The following is a 19,002-nucleotide window of genomic DNA, read 5'->3' as shown; positions in this document are numbered from 1 at the left end:
TAAGACGCAGAGGGATTAAATGTTTTTCTTAATGCCATGTAGTTAGCAATCTGTAAAGCCCCTTTTCAAACCCAAGTTTTTCTAATTCAAGTTCATGATCTGAAATACTGTCCTGCATTTGCCAGGCTACTTAGGACTTTCCATCAGTGTGAACTTAAAGTATAATCTTGCGAATTGATAATTAATTCAGTACTTTATTGGTCAAAAATAAAACAGCTGCCAGTTTGTTATATATGCTGCCAAAGCCGAATGCACATTTTTCTTTCCAGAAACTGCAGGTTTGGGACTTGATGTAATATCCTGAATAGACATGAAGACTAGGCAAGCTTGAGGAAGAACTGTTAAACAATTAAACATTACTACTCTAAGTTCACCTAATTGGAGAAAATAGTTAAGAAAATGTAAGGATATTTATAACATTTATAGATCTATAAGCAGCCTTTCATCCATACACAGGAACCTTCTGAAGAACAAAGTCATGATCTTGTTAAAACACCTCCCAAGCTTTTATTTTTATTTCTTTATTTATTTTTTTAACTTAGGAAACGCATTTATTTATTTTTTTTATTGTTAGTTTCAGGTGTACAGAACAATGCAATAGTTATCCTTTTCACCCTCACAGAGTAACAACCTCCCAAGCTTTTAAAAGCCCTTACTAATCACAATATCATTGCTGAACTGGGGAGGACAAAAATGGGCTCATGATAGAGCAAATCACACACCCCCCCAAAAACAACAACAAAAACAAACAAACAAAAAAACACTGCAAAGGATCTCTGTTTTGTTTCCTGTATTCTTACTGTAATCTATGAGTTGTTTTTTTTTTGTTGTTGGTTGGTTTTTTTACCTTAACCAACATTTCTTTCTCACAGTTATGAAGGCTGGAGGTCTGAGCTCAGCGTGCCAGCGTGGTCGGGTTCTAGTGAGAGCCCTCTTCCTGACTACACATGGCCATTTTCTTGCTGTGTTCTCACATGGTGGACAGTAGAGAGCTATAACAGGACTTATTATAGCTTCTCGATTATCTGTTCAAGTACTTTCCTGTGGTCACATAGGAAGACAAGCATACCTTTTTCTTGGCAAGGCCCTATGATTGCTTCACACAGCAACTAACCACGTTGGATAATTACAGTCAATAAGGATAGCTCAATTATGTCAAAACCATATTCAATGTTATTATCAGTCAGTCGTCAATATCTTTTGGTAGAAAAAATCTTTTGAAATGTTTTAAAAATCATTAATCAATAGATCAGATATTTTCCTGAGGTGCATTTTAATTAAATCTCATTCTAGAAAGCCCATAGCATGAGGTCTTGCCAAAAATCAAAATATTTAATAATACCTACATCAAAGCTTTCTAGATTAGGTATCAACTCCTGCCTGAAAATCTATGACATACTCTCACCTCTTACCTGTCGCATTTCAATTGAATATTTGTTTATACATTTGAGGCTTTTATGGAAAACTTTCAAAGGCTGTCTGAAACCCAGCTCCAAGTAAGTAGACAAAGTTACACAGGAATCAATACATGTCAGGGTTCTTTAGTTTTCATGATAAAATATCGTTTTTTCCCTTCAATGTCAGGAATTAACCTGACAGAAGACTCTCCTTTCAACCAGTCACATAAAATGTTCTTCACTGATTTCAGTCTTGAATGATTTGCTCTTCAGTTATTGTCAAAAACCATTTTTGATACTTAAAAAGCCTTAAGTCACTTATCCCCAGATGTGAGTCATTATTGGCATCACTTGGAAAGCTGTTTAAAGCCTCCATCTGATTCAGGAGAGCTGAGATCTTGGAATTGGTATTGTAAAAACTCCTCAAATGATTTCATTAGCCAGATTTGTAAAACTGCTATTTCAAGGGCCTTTTAAATGTGTTATATGGATTACTTTATGTAAAAATATACACAATCTAATTTATCGAATTTAGCCCTAGCAACAAAGTGTGTTGTGACGAATTGGCATGCTTCCTTTTCAAAAAAATTTTTTTCAGTGGCAATGGTGTAATGCATCTGTGTTCTTTTTTCCTTGGGTGCTGGGACATTCAGAGGTGAGTTCCACTTAGGCTTAAGACGGGAGCTTTGCGTAGCTTGGAATTTCTATTTTTTTCCCCATCCTAATTAAATTGTACTTGCCCTTTACTGTCAGTTTAAGGATTTTATTGTACTCAAGTCTTTTGTTTTTATTGTTATCTATTTCAGGTTCTTTTGAAAAGTAGGTCATGTTATAAATAATAAGCAAGCTTTAGAGCAGGAATAGATAGCACCTAGTCTAAAGGTTGGGCAGATGAAATCATTCCATTTTTATGTCATTTGGCTATGCTACTATTCAGAGGCCTGGTATACTGGACTGACATTTTGCCTGCAGAATTATTTTATGGTTGTGATAATGATGAAGCATTTGTAGATTTAAAATAAGATTTCATCAAAATACCTAAGTGCAACTTCCTGTAATGACGTAGTATATTATTTCTCATAGAAATATGGATAAAACTTGACAACTAAAAACTTTTCCAAGGTTCATTGTATGCCTGATAGGTAAATGTAGATAATTGATATATGCCTATTCTAAGAAGGGTTTAGCGAGTGCTCTAAAGAGTGATAGAATTTAGGAAGACAAAATAAATCAGAAACATGTGAAGAAAATGAGACAAAGTATGAGAGGCCTGGTTGACACAGAAAAAGTCGTGTAGTCTTGCTAGAGATGGGCCAAAATTTTAACTTCCTAGCAGCCTACCTGATAAGGAAAATTTCCTGCTTAGGTAAGCAAGAAGTACTTGTAATAATAAATCTAGAAAGATTTCCATTTCCTCTAGGATCTCATGGAGAAAGTACTTTGAAGTAGATTGCCTTGTGTCTTGATTGGTACAGTTATCATCATACAATACTAGTGAATTATAATGTAATTCAGATTTTTACATGAACTTGTTAAATTTAAGAAATTTTTCAGCCTATTAAAAAAGGAGGTCACCAATTTCTCTCCCTGTTAGCCAACAGCACAGGCATTGTGGCATGGAAGAAATCTCATTTGGTGAGACAAAGTCAAAGGAAATAATATTTTTTACTAATTTTTTCTTATTAACTTTATTGAAGTAATGTTGGTTAATAACATTATATAAATTTCAGGTGTACAACATTATAATTCGATACCTGTATAATGCAATATTATGTGCTGACCACCCAAAGTCTAGTTTTCTTCCCTTACCATATATTTGTCCCCCTTTACCCAATTTGCCCTCCCCCATCCCTTCACCTGTGGTAATCACCATTCTGTTATCTGTATCTATGAGTTATAGTTGTATATTTAGGATGATATACACCAAATCTTTGTTTTTTTATCTGGTACAATTAGATCTGCTGCTACCCTCTTTTGCCAAATAGAACAAAGCCCCTACCCCTTGGAAAATCTAGCATCAGGGTCTGGATTTCCACCCCCACTCTCCTGCCTTATCTCAGGGTACCTTTATGCAGTGCACTTGCTGCACAAAAGTATGTGGAGCCCATGAAAACGAAATTAGGCAATTTCAGAAATAACCAGCTAAGTATTAGAGCTTCATGTGTCACACCAATTTTTTTTTAAACTATTAGAATTTACACAGTGCTTCTTAAACTTTATTGTGTATTAGAGTCATCCATGAGCTTCTCAAAAGTGCACATGTCTGGGCCTCACAACCTCAAATTCTGATAGAGTCAACCAGGGGTTTGAAGCCCAAGAAGCTGAACTTCTTCAACAAACACCAGAGGTGATACAAATTTGAGAAAAGCTAGCTGAGGAGTAAATAGTACACGTTTAAAAAGCATACAGATAAGGTGTCAAATCATTATTTGTGTCATTATTTTAAGCTGTGTAATCTTGGGCAAAGTAATCTTTCTTTGCCTTAGTTTCTTTGATTGTAAAATGACAAAAATTCTTCCAGCACAGGGTTATTTTAAGGATCAAGTGAGATTAAATGTCCTACCAGAGCACCTGGAAGGTAGTAAGCACTTAATAAATGCTAGCTATTGTTATCCCAACAGACTTTCAGAGCTCTACTCAGGGTAAAGCCAATCGTTAGGAAAGTATTTATAAGGGTACCCACAGCACTTACTCTTGTTTTATGATGTTTGTACCCACCCCCATGGGAGTAAAAACTGCTTTCCATTAGTGTTTCTACACACCCCTTGCTTACTTTTTGAAGTCTTCAGATACAGAGTAATCATCCTTTTTTTTTCTTATTGCCTTCATCCTCATCACCATCCTGATTTTACTCCATCATATTCAGATCTTATCATGCCATTTATCTAGTTTGCCAAATGCCAAAAAGAGTGATTTTTTAAAAAAGTTCCTCTAGTTCCACCATCATGAAATTATGAAAACCTGAATTCTAAGCCTAAACCCCTTTGCAAATAACTTTTGCTAACCTATCTGAAAGCTGCCTGATAAAATTGGAGGAAACTGAAGCAGGGGAACACCTTCAATTAAGGCACTAGAGGCACAGTTTGAATGAGCCAGACTTTAATTATGTCACAAGAATCAATTTAGAGATAACCTCAGTAAATCCTAAACTCAATGATGAACATAAGCATTACTGTATAGTAAGTTTTGTCTGTAGGGGAGGAAAACTTTTCCCTCGCCCCCTCTTTGGATCATTGACTGGGGCACTAAATTAGACTGACAAAGACAGATTAACAAGAGAAAAACAAAGAAGTTTATCAACATGTGCATCGTCCATATGTGTGGAAGCACTCAGTGATGCGTAACTCAAAGATGTGGTTAGAACTCAGGCTTACATAGCATCTTTTTAAGAAAGCAATATGTTCTAGAGACATGAAAAGACAAAGGAAAGGGACTTTAATTTTTTAGGGCAGCATACTATAGGAAGGTAAATATATGGGGGAACTAATGAAGAGCTAGTCAGTAAAGTTTGTAATATAGTTTTCTCTGGCGCCATCTCTGGGCTGATGAAGGTCTAGAGTTGCCTCCAGTGATGGGCTCTGTCCTTCCTGGAAGAGAAGGGTTGGGAGGGAACACCTTACAAATTTATGCCCTGCTTTTAAGCAGATAGGGGGAGGATAGAGAGCTTTTCTTGTATATGCTTCTTTTAAATTGCCATCAGCTCAAAATAATCCTTATGCCAAAGTGGCGTATTCTGCTTCCCTTCATTTCCATTGAAGGAAACTGGGGCATCTTAGAACTGTGTGAAATGGAAGCAGACATTAATTATTTTCAAAGAAATGTGAACATTTTATAAAACATTTTATATAATACCTCAAAGAAGAATTAAAATTCAACATCACTATTGGGTTGTCAGAAAAGTCACGATGCATTTTTTGCAACAAAAAACATAGAAAAAATACATCATGACTGTGCCCATAACCCAATAGCTCAACTGAATGATGTTTTGTCATTTGAAATATTAAAATTTTGCCCCAAGGGCTATTACAAGGGGTAGAATGCCAAGAAGCTTCTAAATAAAACAAATATCTGGGCCCAGCATTTTCCAGTTATTATTTTCAGTCCTCCTATTTACCCACATTCTTTTTTTTTAGTAAATGTTCTTCAAATTGTGTTTCAGAAAATAGGTATAATGGTTCTAACCACCTTCATCTGTGACTGTTTTTCTAGCTCAATTGTACAACATTGTGGTAAAGGATTTAACATCACCAATAGCAACTAGAGAATAAAGTCAATAATGTTGCAACAACTATGTATAGTGCCAGGTGGGTACTAGACTAATTGGGGGGATCACTGCATAAATTATATAAATGTATAACCACAATGCTGTATACCTGAAATTAATATAATATTTAATGTCAACTACAACTGAAAAACAAACAAATAAAAATATATAAAACAATGACTAAAAGAGGAATACAAAAGATACTCACTGAAGCATTTCATTAGAAAATTAACTGCAAAACACATTACTTATGGAAATGAGATGCAAATTAATTAAAATAGTGTTACAAAAATAAGTAGGTTCCCCACTCACCTACCCTAGCCTTGTTTTTGTTGAACCATTTTATCCCTTGTAAATGTATAGTTCTGTGGAATTAAGCACATTCACATTGTGCACCCTCACCCTTTGATGAAGAACCTAGTTTATCTTTGTACCTATAGATTCTGGAGGAGCAGGAACTGAAGACAAAAAAAAATTCCCCAAAACAGAAGGAGAAGGGAAAGGAAGGTAGGAAGGAAGGGAGGGAAGAAGGTCAGCCCGAGACAGTTTTTACCTTCCCTCGCACACTTGGGTTTAGGCATCTGAAGCTGTGAGTTGCGTAGCTGGGAAAAGAATTGTGGCAGTGTGGGGGGTTGGGATTTCAAAGACTGTAAAATATGACTACAACTAGATAATGTCCTGATTATTTTTGGACTCAGGGCTTGACTTTCTTACACTCACGACTTGAAGTTTCTTAAAATTTTTTTTTTTGGCTTTTTTTGTTTGTTTGGTTTTGGTTTTTTGTTTTTAGCTGAGCCATCCTGCCACCTGTTGGCAGCTCAGTGACAGCTCAGCTCGGGCCTTGAATCGAACCGGCGACCCTGTAGCTCAGAGCTCGCACTCTTGAGCAAGCTTTTAACCAACTGAGCCACTCGGCTGGCCCTGAAGTTTTTTAAAATTTTGAATGGACAACAAGACTGCAACAGTGACAGTTTCCCCTTCATCAGTAGCAAGCAATTGCTTAACAACATCTGTATGTATAATAACAGACAATGACAAAGTCAAGCCCTTACAGGAAATGAGGATATGTGTATTAGTATATATCCCAGATTAATGACAGCACAAGTCTTGAAGACAATGTGTTGCTACAGGGATTCAGAAAAAGGAGTAACTTCTGTAAGCGGGAATGATTTTTGCTTAATTGTTATAATGACTCTGTATTTACTTGGTACAAATTTTAATTGAAATAACGTGAAATAAGCTATTAATAAAGATCGCACTTTATATGCAAAATTTGAAATGATATTATACACACAAAAAAGGCAAGGATTGTGTAATTCCAAAGCCAAGCTGCAAAAACTGTTCCTGTTGATGCCACATGATGGCTGCATTATAGGTAGAAGCGATCTACCCAACATTCTTTGTCAGTCCTCTGGGAAAATAGGTCGTGAATTATGAGAGGTACGATTAGTGAGAGCTCCTCAGGAAGCATTTCTCTATGAAATGCACTGCCCTTGTGCTCTAAAGCCTCTGAGGGCAAATATTTTTTTATTATTGGGTTGTCGGAAAAGTCATGACGCATTTTTGCAATGAAAAACATAGAAAAAATACGTCATGACTTTTCCGACAACCCAATATTTTCTTTTCTGGAGGCGGCACTGCTGCTCTAGTATATTACAACAAACCTTCCAGTGGATGAAATGGAAATATCTTGCAAAATGTAAACTTCTTGAATGAAAACTAAATTCACAGGATCACTCTCTCTCTAATGGCCAAAGATCATGGCTGTGGAACATACCTCATTTTTATTTCCTGTGAATGAGACAAATACTGGAATTGAAAATAGAGCCCCTCATTGATAAGATAGAAATATATTGCTAAGACTTTACAAAATTTATCAAGAAAGCAGTCAGTAGTTTACAATGATGGCTAATTCCACCTAGAAGCATGGGAAAATGTATTAAATTCAACCGTTTATTTGTTCATTAATAAAAAAACCTTCACGTAGTGAAGCTGAGTCGACCTGAAGGCTATACCATAGGTCTTTCTGACTAAATTCGAACAGTGGCTTTAACTGTCTTTCTTTGTGTGATTAAGTTCATTTGAGTTGAGTGCTGAGGTCTAATTTGGGTTCATTTGACAATGTCAACCTGTAAGTAATTTTTAGACTGATCTGAGCCACTTTAATCAGCAGACATTAAAGAACGAGTGAGAAAATGGAATCTGTTAAGCAACTTAAAATGGAAGGAAGCAATAGCAATAAGCGATTACTACACTTTTGACATTTTGCAACATGTGAATGAACCACATTATAAATAATATATAAATTTGCACAATTACTTGATTCAAGACCTCAGAACTTACAGTAATGGATTTGAAGCACAAAGTAGAGTGTTTATAGTCAGAGTGAGGTCTTGACTTCCAATGATTATCTCCTTTGGGCCAGAAAGCAAGTTGGGCTCCAGGTTGTAAAGCGTTTTCAATGCCATGCCAAGGCAGCTGACCACTCTTCCTTTCTTATCTTTCCCTGTCTTGCAGACCAGACGATGTGCTTCTGCATCGCACGCATGATGAGATTGTCCTCCTGCATTGCTTCCTCTGGCCCCTGGTGACATTTGTGGTGGGCGTTCTCATTGTGGTCCTGACGATCTGTGCCAAGAGCCTGGCAGTCAAGGCAGAAACCATGAAGAAGCGCAAGTTCTCTTAGAGGGGAAGAGGCTTGTGGAAAGCAAAGCACAGAAGCTGTATCCATCCGCACACATCTACCTGCAGAGCCTGTTTCCGGCGCAGGAGACAGAGGGGCTCTGAGAGGTCTGTGAGAGGCTCCTCCCTCAACGGCAGCAGCAGCAGGCACAACTGGAAGACTTGGAACCTCACAGATTGTAGTCTATGTGTCGTAGCGATGGTTAAAGGGTCCAGCTCTTAGCTGTATGGAGTATCAGTTTCAGAACATCCGATAAGATGTTCATTTTTTTTTGAAAGTAACAGTATATAATTGTACAGTGTAGTATACAAATCATTATGATTTATGGTATTTAAAAATATTAAAATAGAGTGGTCTGTGTTCTTTTCTATTTGCTTTTTTTTTTTTAATGGTTAGACTACCGGGGTTAAAACAAACAAACAAACAAACGAAAATGTCTGGGTTTCATTTGGTTCTGCTAGATTAAATTTTACTTAGAGATGAGGAGTCCTGCACAAGTCTTGACCTCATGTTATAATCCCCAGTTTCCATTATTAGAGAGTACCCTTTTACTCCTGCTTGAAAGAAGGATTACTGCGTTGTTAACTCAGTCTCCAGTCCCTTCTGTGACTCTTCGGCAAAGGATGCTCAAAGATTGGGAACACATGTCCTGCAACACTTGCTTTGGCCTATCCATTATTTTTCACCAGATTATTTCTTAAGAGAGTGAGTTGACTATGCACAAGGCCTGTCCTTGCTCTAAGAGCCCTGCTCTCCTTTATTCATCTGTTCATGTAATTTTTGATGGATTTTATCCTCGTACAATAGAATGTACATGATGTGAAGGACACCTTTCAGCTTAGTTAAATGCTGTTTTCATTTCTCTTGTAGGTCAGAAAAAAATATTCCAAATCTGTTTAAACATTTTGTTTCGACTTTGTTCTTGCCTTGATGTTACCAGTATTAAAGCAAGAATACTGCAGCAGTCATTCAGTTTGCTTGGACAAACCTAGAGATGCAACACAGCTCACATCACCGCTGAGCTTTCTGTGCCTTTATCTAAAGTTCATGGAGGAGACCAGGCTTCTTTGCATCTGTTCATAAACTCAAATTCCAAATATCAGTCACAGGTCTCAGTGAATATCAAACCTACCCTATTTATTTACCAGGTGGAATCAAACCTTTGTTTGAATTAAATGTGTATTTTTAGTGGAGGAACAGCTGACACCCTAATTTCTTTTTGCTTTCTTCTAGTATTCTTCAACATGCTTCTAATAGAATAAAGACAAATTAGAATTTAAGGACAAGCTCTCCTCAGTTATTTGCTCAGGGTTCTAAGAAAAATACATTTGAGTGGAATGATGATTTCCTGACTTTTAGTCCACATATCACTGTTCTTTTAATTTTAGAATGCAAGTAATTGAGAGAGCCATAGTCTTCTGTGGAAAGGTGCTGGATGAGTATGATAATTTTTTTTTCTAATTCAAGTGCTACAGGTTGCACTGTGAACAAGGCCTTGAACACACTATTTATGACATCTTTTGAAGCAGCTATAGTGTCTTGACGTCACGGTTTTCTATTGCAGCATCCCTGTTGTCTTAGCAACACAATAAACTATACTGAAGCTGAGAATCACACAAAAATGGGAATCAGAAAATCATCATTTTTGCATCCCATTGGGGAAATGAAGCCTACTTTATCCATTTTTTTTTTCAAGATTTTATTGGGGAATTGGGGGAGGGGAACAGCATTGGGGAATCGAGGAAGGGGAACAGACAAGTTGCTGTCCTTTTGTTTCTCATTCTAGTTGTGGAGGACGTCGCTTCACTTGTCCATGTCGGTATTATCATTGCGCTCTTCCCGGGTAAGGCAGATCGGTTGCCAGCCACTGGACGGCTGCTCACAGCGGCTCTTGGCAGCTCATACCGGCTGCCGGCCGCTCACGTTGGCTGCCAGCCACTCACGGTAGCTTTATGGCAGCTCCCTGCATCAGGGGCTGCAGCCTACGCCATCTCTGGCAACTCACGGCAGCCCAGCTCCAGGTCGAGCTGTTGTTCACCATCTTAGCTGTAGAGGGCGCAGTGTCACTGTCCCGCATGGGGATTCGAATTGGGGCCCTGCTGCTCAGAGCCCGCGCTCCCAAGCCAACTCAACCAACGCGCCACTCGGCCAGCCCTACTTTATCCATTTTATCTTAATCCAATAATCTATGATACAATTGATTACAGAGAGTAGAAAAAAATAGTACATGGACATATGTTAAGTGTTGGGAAAAGTGATCTGAGTTCATTTATCAATTTGATACTCATACATTTATATTAACTAAATGCCTATATTTAGGCCCCAAGGGTATACATGACTATATTCTGTAGATTGATATTTGGAAAAGAAGAAAAGCACACTGAATTCATGAGGTCACATGTAGTTTTAGGGTCTGACTTGCTTACAGCCAGTTAAATTTGAGATATTTTATTTATACTTCTCATTAAAGAGAAAACCTAAAGGAGTAAGGAAATGACATTTTCAAAAATCATAAAAGGTAAAGAAACCTAATTTCTTAATATTTTAATTCTTTTTTTTTTGTATAAGTGGCCTAAAATGCCAAAATAAGGATCTCTCACATAAGACAGAAGTTTATTTCTTCCTTACATAGCTATCCAGATGTGGTTGAGAAGTATAGAGCAGATAGAGCAGCTCCGTTTCACAAGGTAATCCAGGGACCCAGGATTCATCTACCTTATTCTCTCATTACCAAGGGTAATGGTCAAAGCTGGCTCAAAGAAGCACACCCACTGTGCAGCCTATAAAAAGAGAGGAAGTTGGGAGCAAGCTATTTCCATTTAAGGAAGTTTCAGCCATCATGTCTGCTCTGAATCCATTCATAACTATATACATATACAACTCGTAGCTATACCTAGGTTCAAGGAAGGCTGGGACATGTTATGTCCAGCTAGATGGACGTAGTACTACAACTCCAGGGGAAAGGTTCTATTACTAAAAGGAAAATGGGAGGATTAATACTAGAGTAAAAGGAAAAAATGGTGCATAGCCATCAATGGCCCATGCCATGATGAAAACCTGAGCAGGGCTGACAAAGATTCCTTTACCCTGGTAGGAAATAAGGTCCTTGGTTAAGCCTCGAATCTGCTGTCTGGGAGAAATTCCTGTCCATTGTCTGCTGTGGCCCTTGGTTTGACTTCTAGGAAATTCTTGCTCATCAGGCTCATAACCACACCAGAAACTTTTGGGGGCATCACAGCTTTTGCAGGCCCCTGCCTGTTGGTACAGATTAGTAGACCTAGATTTCCTTAGGGACTGAGCAAACACAGGCTCTCATAGGCTAGGATTATAGTTCATTTGGCTGTGATAAGAAACCGACTATATATTTTTTTAATTTTATTGTTAGTTTCAGGTGTACAGAACAATGCAATAGTTATCCTTTTCACCCCTCACAAAGTAACAATCCCCCTCCCCCATCTACTGTCCTCCCCCACCCCGAAATCATGCTTATCTATTACAATTCCATTGACTCCATTCCCACACTCTACTCCACATCCTGTGACTATATGTATATATAATTATAATTGACATACATTATTATTCAACATCAGCTTCAGAAATACAGTGCAGTGGTCAGGCCTCTACACCGACTATGAAGTGGTCTCCCTAACAAGACATGCCAACTCCATTTTTGATGTGTGACTGCTGACAGCTTTCAAGCCTCTTCATTCCCCTTTGCTCCTAAGCTCCACATCTGGGCGAGCTGATTAGAAAGTGTGGCGGCCTCCTTCTTTGGCCCAGGTGTGAAGTTCAAATTTATACAAGCTCTGGCCTGCACACAGGAACACTCACCCCAGCCTCACACCCTAAGAACAATAACAGCCAAGCCAGTTCTGTCATTTTTTGGATCTGCTGGGGGACGTGCCGTGCTCTCCCCAGAAAGTCTCATTATGTGAATAATAAACATTTTCATACCTTCTTTATGTGTGTGTGGTTATTCGTCTCATCATCCAAACCAAATTATGGGTTAAGTGGTCCATCTGAGGGGTGTCCACAACATTGGTGATAAAATTTTATCAAAACCATAGTAGATTTCCGCTCTATTTGCTATCAGTTAGTTCATGTAAAAGTAACCACAGTCAAAGAGCTCCTCTTACAGTTCTTAAGCCAGCAGCATCTTATTTATTAGTAGTCTGTGTTCTTGGCCCACAACCCCACCCCTCAATTTAAGGGCAGCCACCTTGAAACCTTCTGCAACAATAAGTTTAAGTGGGAATGCAACATCCTTTACCTGATCTTTTCTCCTGAGCTGACTCCCAGTGTCTGATCAGTAATACTCAATGGAGACTCTTTAAAAAAAAATTTACTTTTCAATTACAGTTGACATACAATATTACATTAGTTTCAGGTGTATAACATAGTGATTAGACATTTGTATACTTTATGCAGTGATCACCCTGTATGCCTAGTACCCATCTGACACCATACATAGTAATCACAATGTTCACGACTATATTCCGTATGTGGTAGTTCACAACCCTGTGACTATTTTTATAACTGGCAATTTACACATCTTAATCCCTTGACTTTCTCATTCATATCCTCACTTACCTCCCATCTGGAGATCACCAATGTGTTCTCTGCATCTATGTGTTTGTTTCTGTTTCGTTTCTTCATTGATTTTGTTGTTTAGATTCCACATATAAGTGAAATCATATGGTATTTGTCTTTCTCTGTCTGACTTATTTCACTTAGCATAATACCCTCTAGGTCCATCCATCTTGTTGCAAATGATAAGGTTGCAGTCTTTTTTATAGCTGAGTAATTGGAGGAAGACTGCAAAGTAATTTCCTGTTGTTTGGAGTACAGAAGCCATTGGGCTGCAGGACACAGGTGCAGCTCCTGGACCAAAGCTGTGTTAGCTACTTGTAAACTAGTTCTTGTCTCACTTCAACTATTTTTCATAGCACCTTACTAACGAATAGCAAACAGTGCATGTCATCACTCTGCTTTTTTCTACCCACTTTCCCCAGTGCTACAGGTCTGCCTTCCAAGTTGTTAGTTACCTAATGGTTAGTCAAAGCATAATAAGGATGCCTAGTTTTCCAGCCTGCAATACCTGTTTCTTCATTGCTGGCTGCCTGGCTACAATGCCAAAGCCACGTATTTTAGGTCTGTGTTGTGGCAGGAATATAATTTACCTTGCCTTCCTTTTGAATGGTCTCATCTGGTGATCTCAGATGGCGATTCCCAGATCTGTGATCCCCTGTCCTTTCCTGTTTCATGCTCCAGATGTATATAGCAATAGCTCTGACACATTCTTATTGATCATTTTGTACATAATGACAAAAAATATAATAATAACCCCAAATTATTATTAGTGCTTCCTGTGTGCATCTAAACTCTTTATCATATATCCAGGGCATAGTTAACCCTGGTTAAAGTGTAAATTAATGAATAAACAAATACATATTGCAATTTTGGCCTAAAATGAAAATTTGTAATAAAGACAGGCTAATGGGTTTTTTTTTTGTATTTAGATATCATATGCTACCCTTTCAACAAGTGAACAGTAGAAACATTACTATATTTGTTTTCAAATTACCCTAAAGTTTAGCAACTTAAAACAGCAAACAGTTATTATCTCATACAGTTTCTGAAAGTCGAGAATCAGGAAGTGGCTTAGCTATAATTCTAAATTATTCTCAGTGAAATTTTGTCTCTTAGAAGGATAAGTGCATGGGTTAGGATTACAATGGAAAAACATAAGAAACAGGTATCTAGGAGAATTACAAGAGGGAACTTTTTTAAAAAGGTTTTTATTAAAATACAGCTAACATACAATATTATAATAGTTTCAGGTGTACACCATAATTATTCAACATTTATATACCTAAAGAAGTGATCACCACGATAAGCAACCATCTGACACTGTACTAAACTATCACAATATTATTGGCTATATTCTCCATGCTATACATTCCATCCCCATGACTTATTTGTTTTATACTTGGAAATTTGGACCTCTTATTCCCCTTCACCTTTTCCCCCTTTTTAAATTTTTTTTCACCCCTGGCACAGTGCTTGGCACATTAAGGTGCTAAATAAATATGTATTGGCACCTGAAACTAATTAAAAAATAAATTAAAAATAAACAAATGAATAAATATGTATTGGATGGATAAATGAATGAATGAATGAATGAATGAATGAATAAAAAAAACATTAGCCTGTCTTTATTACAAATTTTCATTTTAGGCCAGAATTGCAATATGTATTTATTTATTCATCAATTTACACTTTAACCAGGGTTAACTATGCCCTGGACATATGGTTAACTATGCCCTGGACATATAGGTGCACACAGGAAGCACTAATAATAATTGGGGGTTATTATTATATTATTTGTCATTATGTATCCCAGGATTCATTACGTCCTTTGTACATCTTGTTTCCTATGTCCTATCTTGTTAAATCAGACAATTAAGTTCACAAACCTTCTACCATGTGCTTACATGGTGGAACATTTGCAAACTTAATTGTCTGATCTTTCATATGTCTCCATGCATAACTTTCACCTTTGGCCTCTAACCAAGGAACATTCTTTCATCCTTTGTGACAACACACCTACCAACTTAACTGGGAGGGATCTATTGTGCAAAGGTATCTGCAAGATTAAATGCTCCTCTGAAGACCTCTTCCATGAGGCCCCCAAGCACTTCCCTATTCAAACTCAGCCTAAAATTAATTTGGAAACTAACTTACTGGTATCCTCTATCTAAATCAAACCCAAATTTAATATCTTCATGGCATACCAGACTCCTGATGGACTGAAAACGCTCCCTAAATCAGGAGGATTTTTAGGGTTGAGTATATCAAGGTTCATGTTGACACATGCAACCCCTGTACAAGATTGCACAGTAACTTCTAAAAATGGTAGATAAAGGACTGAAACCAAGAGGTGAAAGCCTAATAAAAAAGACCCATCATAACTTGTAGCAGTCCTTGGAGTCCTGTCCTCCGAGTTAAGAAACCCAATGGGTAAGAACGTAGATTTTTCAGGACCTCAGGGTCATAAATAAAATAGCCTTTCCTTACTTCCTTGTGACATCAAACCCAAATAAAATTTCATCATTGTGTTACATATTCTAGACTCATACATCTGTGCTCTGCTTTCTTTAGTAGTTCCTAGGTTAGACTGAGATAGTTAATCCTGCTTGTGCTTTCTTGGGAAAGTCAACAATGTTTCAGGAATTTCATGAGGTAACCTCCTACTTTTTTTTCACAGGTCCCTGAGTAGGATGGTATGGCTCTTAAATTTCCCTGAAATTCTAGTCTTACCCAAGATTTGGATGACTTCATTAGTTTTTAAAGATGAGTTGCACTCTCTCGATTTCACCCAGCTTCTTAAGAATTTTAACTCAGGAAGGACTTTAAGTTAGAAGGAATGTTATAATTTTCTCAAAACAAATTATACCACCTAGGACAAGATTTACCCCAAGGAGGTAAATCTCTCACTTTGGACAGACTAAAAGTCATTCAAAACTTTCCCAAGCCAGTCATTCAGACAATTCAAAGTCAATTAAGAGGATGCTTGGGTCTTATAGCTACTGCAGGCAGTTAGTGCCCAACCTTTCTAAAATTACCACATCCCTTTGTTATTTTATTATTTTTTTAATTAGTTTTGTTTTTTAACTGTTATCAGTAATGGAAACTTGTCCTTGGAAGCCTAAGTATGAGGCAACATTTTGTGATTTAAAACTAGCTTTTTAACATCTTCTTACCCTGGGTCAACTTAGGTATCTTAAACCTTTCTACCTATTCATGCATAAACAATCTGTACAGGCCCATGGAGTTTTGATTCCTCTGTATGGTTTTATCAGAGAAAAGCCTGCTGCAGCTTTTCTCTTAACCCAGTGGCAAAAATCTCCCTTCCTAGTCTCAGGGTAATAGTAGCTGCAGCCAAATTAGTGATGGATACTGCTAACTAGGGTTTTCTTCAGACCTGTGGTGCTTCATAATGTACAATCTTTGTTGCTTACTGAAAAGACACTATAGTTAAGCTGGTAACTTTAATTCTCATGAAATTCTATTACTATCTCATTTACACATTTCCTTCTCTGGTAGTAATACTTTAAATCCTGCTACTTTCTTTCTTTAATCAGAGGGGTAACTCGTGACTGCCTAACCTTTGCCCAGAACAAATATATTAGAAACTCCTCTAGAAAACCCAGAGTTAACCTTGTTTGTTGATGGGTCATACCTTAAGACAAAACTAGGAAATTATCAGGTTAGATACGTCAAAACAGATCTCAACTTAATCATAGAATAATGATTCTTTTACTCAAGCCAAAGTCACCAAAAAAGCAGAACTCATTGTATTCACCACGACTTCTCAACTCACTGGACAGTAGAGATAAGAAAGTTAGTACCAATGGCAAGAGGTGGGGAATGTTTTGGAAATAACTAAGGATCTTGATCTCTGCAGTAAATAAAACAAAGAAAAGTGGTCAAAAGATTAAGAAACTCTTAAGTATTCTAATGTTTCTAAAGGAGATAGAATGCCATAAAATGAAGGTTAAAGAAAATACCCTACTTGGTCATGATGGATGACAGACAGGAAACTCCTAAGATTCTTGCTTCCATATGCACTAGAGGGCCAAGTCTTTGGAGAAAGTCAAAGAATGTACTACAAAAACACCAGGGATTTACTCCAAAATCACGAGAAAAGTTCACTTAGTAAGGACAACAGTTAATCAAGACTTATCTCATGTTTCTCACCTCATTGCTTCAGCAATCCTCAACTATTGTCTTATGAAATTGGCTCAGTCCCAGTAAATTCTGCACCTTAAAAGAACAGCCTTAAAACATTTGACTTCAGGAGAGACAACCAAGATGGCATAGTAGGTAAACACTGTGTTCATCTTCTCTCACAACCACATCAAAATTACAACTAATCTACAAAACAACAATTATTGAGAATCACATAAAATCAAGCTGAACTGAAGCCTTTCAACTAAGGACTTACAGAAGAAGCCACCTCCAGACTGGTAGGCAGGTCAGAGACACAGAAAGGGCTGGTCCCACACTTGCGTGTGACCATTAAAGATTGGGAGGGCTATTTCAGCTGTGGGGGTCCCCCATCCCCTAAAGGAGCGAGAGATACCAGCCCCACACTGGAATACACAGGGTTCCAGTGCCGGGGAGAGAGGTCCCCATAATTTTTGTTTGTGAAAACCAGCGGAGATTGTGACTGAGTGAGATTGAATGCAGCTGCACTCACAGGCCCTCCTCCTAAAGGGACTGTGTGAGGACTTACCCACCAACAGAATCACTTGCTCTGAGCTCCAGTGCTAGGGCAACTGTTGAAAAGGCAGCAGGGACAAATGGTGGGGAATTGAGTTGTCTGGCTTGGGATGGGAGCTGGAGAGGCAGTTTTCTCCTGGATGGAGGATCTGGTGGAGGCCATTGTTTCTTTGTTGAGCCCTCCCCCTTACTGGCGTGCGAGTACAGGTGGCCACCATATCTGAGTCTAGGCCGTTTGTACACCCCACCTTGGTGATTTGAGACTTTGCCCCGCCTAACTGTCGGGCATACCCAGGCTGCTTTCAGTGGCTATTTCATGCAGACCACCAGCCTTGGCTCAAGCTGCAGACTTTCCTAGACTCTCAAAAGTTTGTGGAACCCACACAAGACGCATCTGGCTTGAGTGAGTCCTGTTCCTATGGCTGAGCAGCCCTACACCGGCACTAGCAGCTGTTGGCTTTGGTTTGTGGCTTGGCCTCTCAAGGTGCTTCTAAGCACAGCATGGGCAGCAGCCATCTGCAGATTTCTTTTGGGCTCCCATTGGGTGGCCCCAGGTGGGACACAGGCTGTGGCTGAACTTAATGTACAGCGGATCCCCTCCAAGGTGGTCCTGAGGCTGGCGCCCCCAGTGTCCAGCTTCAAGACAAACTGGAGCATCACCCAGCCAACTCCAAATATGACACACCCAAGGGGCAGATTGGGCAGACACCAGAGTCCTGCTGAGGCAGATTCTGCTCCATAGGGTCAGCCTCTGCACAACAACTCTTCCACTGTAGTCAAACCCAGTCCTCAAAACAAGTGAGCCCAAGGGTCAGTCCCTCACATTAATGTGCAATTATCAACCAAGGCTCAACTACAAGAGGAGGACACACACAACCCACACAAGGGATGCACCTAGAGCACGTGGCTCAGGTGACCAGAAAGACTGCGCCAATGAGCCCCAAGCATGCCTACTACATAAGGCCATTCTACTAAGACCAGAAGACATGGCAGCTCTACCTAATACATAGAAACAAACACAAGGAGGCAGCCAAAATGGGGAGACAAAGAATCATGTCCCAAAACGAAAAAACAGAACAAAGCTCCAGAAAAAGAACTAAGCGATCAGAGATAAGCAATCTATCAGATGAAGAATTCCAAATACTGGTTATTAGAATGCTCAATAATCTCAGGGAGAACTTCAACAGAGAGATAGGAAGTATAAAAATGGAGCTGGAAACCATAAAAAAGAACCAGTCAGAAATAAAGGATACAATAATGGAAACAAAGACTATATTATAGGGAATCAATAGTAGACTAGATGAACCAGAGGATCCAACCAGTGATGTAGAAGATACAGTAGCAGAAAACACCCAACCAGAACAACAAAAAGA

General features: G+C 38.5%; 1 protein-coding gene across 1 annotated transcript in view; it reads left to right on the top strand.

The window, feature by feature from the left end:
- Positions 1-8,756, top strand: part of KCNMB4 (potassium calcium-activated channel subfamily M regulatory beta subunit 4) — a 67,040-nt gene extending 58,284 nt beyond the window's left edge. Inside the window, exon 3 of the mRNA XM_019651757.1 lies at positions 8,179-8,756. Within this exon, the coding sequence (XP_019507302.1) occupies positions 8,179-8,347 (169 nt within the window). The 3' untranslated portion in view covers positions 8,348-8,756. The remainder of the gene's footprint in view (positions 1-8,178) is intronic.
- Positions 8,757-19,002: the final 10,246 nt, after the last annotated feature.

This window comes from Hipposideros armiger, unplaced genomic scaffold (genome assembly GCF_001890085.2).
Source record: "Hipposideros armiger isolate ML-2016 unplaced genomic scaffold, ASM189008v1 scaffold_166, whole genome shotgun sequence".
Classification (NCBI taxonomy): Eukaryota; Metazoa; Chordata; class Mammalia; order Chiroptera; family Hipposideridae; genus Hipposideros; species Hipposideros armiger.
This window is presented reverse-complemented; position numbering and strand designations above follow the sequence as displayed.